General features: G+C 38.9%; 1 protein-coding gene across 1 annotated transcript in view; it reads left to right on the forward strand.

Moving 5' to 3' along the window:
• Positions 1 to 1,175, forward strand: part of RETN (resistin) — a 5,909-nt gene extending 4,734 nt beyond the window's left edge. The window contains exons 3-4 of the mRNA XM_015824536.1: positions 629 to 706; positions 971 to 1,175. Coding sequence (XP_015680022.1) covers positions 629 to 706; positions 971 to 1,107 — 215 coding nt within the window. The 3' untranslated portion in view covers positions 1,108 to 1,175. The remainder of the gene's footprint in view (positions 1 to 628; positions 707 to 970) is intronic.
• Positions 1,176 to 2,093: the final 918 nt, after the last annotated feature.

Genomic DNA, 2,093 nt, shown 5'->3' on the forward strand with positions numbered 1-2,093 from the left:
TATAACAAGAGGATCAAGAATCCATTTCTCCTACTTGCAATAGATAGCTATTTCCCCCCTTTCTTCATGCCTTTCAGATAGACGTAGAAAGCGAAGTCTTGATGTTTTTAATTTTGATAAGTGGATGCTATGCTAATCATTTAGCTAACATTTTATATTGTTTTCATATATCAATTTGCAATAGATCTATGTTTTTTTTAAAAAAAACACATTTTGCATACCTCCCCCCTCCAATAGGATCCAATCCAATGGAAAGACAGTATATTTCAATAACTTATATGTCTAATAGTTGCTAAACTGATGGCTTAGTTAACATAGTCTCACAAGAAGAAAATAGATACAGAGCAACCCCTCACCTTAAATTATAGCATGTCTCTAAGGTCAGGTACAGGTTCCTCAATGCATATTTAGCAGACTTGGAGCATTTTATTCTGAATTTCATCTCACTTATTAAGAAAGTTTTATTCCTTCCTTCCTTCTCACGGTCCTTTCCTTTCCTTTCCTTTCCTTTCCTTTCCATTTATCCTCTCAGGACTAGCCTGGAACCTTCCCCATGTTCAGTCTTAAAGTTGTCATGGTTGGATACTCTTGTCTTAGAGCTTTAATAATTACTGGTTTCATTTTCCAGTGTCTTCAGCTCTGAAGAAGATAGAGATGGCTTGCCAAAATGTGTTTGCTCGAGGTGCTTTTGCCGCTTGTCCATCAGGTGAGAACTAATAACTTGTGGGAGAAGATCAGGAGCTAAGAGAAGAGGATTAGGTGAAAAGAAAAACTCTCTATCAAACCGTTTTCTCTGACATCTGCCAGACTTGTGTATGCATGGGTACAAAATGTAAACTAAGCTAGGCTGCTGCAGGAATCTGCTTAGCTTGGCATTTATATCATAATTGTTCCAAACACTCAAAGTGATGCAGATCTGCATAACCTTCATCTTTTTAAACTTTTTCTTCTTTTCCTTCTTCCTTTGTAGGATTTCTACCCACTTCATGTGCCTGTGGAATGGCTTGTGGATCTTGGGATATTCGTCAGGACTCAGTTTGTCACTGCCAATGTGCACATATTGACTGGACTTCAGCCCGGTGCTGCAAAACATTTGTTGGCTCCTAAGCTGCTTTGATGGCAGGTTGGCTCCAGTTTCTGTGCACAATAAAAGTATGAATCAATAATTCCATGAATTGTTCTATACAACTTGAATTTCTATCCAGTGTGGAGCTGTAATCTTATAAATGGCTAACTGTTGAATTGTGTGTGTGTGTGTGTATCTGTGTCTGTGTGTCTGTGTTTGTGTCTCTGTGATCTCAAATTGGAAGCAAGTGCCCGTTTCTTTATCCTGTTGGAACCCTCTTACATGCAGAATGACAAAAGTCAGTTTTGGCTCCTAACATGTTCTCCCCATATTCTTATTGTGGCTGGAAAAGGGAATTGTCTCAGTGGCTTGATTTCAAAAAAGCAAAGCTCACATGCACATGTCAAACTTCATCTTGAGAATTGGTTTCATGTTCATATTTATTTACATATAACCCAAATCAAGATGGCTATACTTTCTCTATTTTCTTTACATCTCTTCCCTCTCTGTAACAGTGGTGCACTCTTACCTCACTGAGAGGTTGGAACATTTTGTGTGTGTGCTGTTATCCCAAGTATGCAGACACTTCATCAGATAACCCAAAATAACCACTTCTAAAACAGAGGATGCTGCACTGGTTGTAAGTGTGAGGACTGGTCATAAGTCACTTTTTTTAGCATTATCATAACTTTGAATGGTTGATAAACTAATAGTCATATATCAAAGATTATCTGTAAGTATTTTTAGTAGCAATTGCCCATCTGTTGTGGTCTTGTCCAGAGACCATAGATTAGGAATTAGGTGTGATTGCTATATATCAATCTATAGGGAGGGCTGAAACCAGGCAAGAGGCACAGATCTACAAAGAGGTGGGACTTGGATTGTGTTGCTGCAACTGCCATGGTGCCTGTTTGACTCTGCCCATCAGGTTTATTATTGCAGAATGTTGCCATAAGAGCCATGGTGGTGCAGTGGTTAGAATGCAGCATTGCAGGCTAATTCTACTGACTGCCAGCAGTTCGATTCT

Source organism: Protobothrops mucrosquamatus, unplaced genomic scaffold, assembly GCF_001527695.2.
Source record: "Protobothrops mucrosquamatus isolate PMUCROS unplaced genomic scaffold, P.Mucros_1.0 scaffold2273, whole genome shotgun sequence".
In the NCBI taxonomy this organism is placed as follows: domain Eukaryota; kingdom Metazoa; phylum Chordata; class Lepidosauria; order Squamata; family Viperidae; genus Protobothrops; species Protobothrops mucrosquamatus.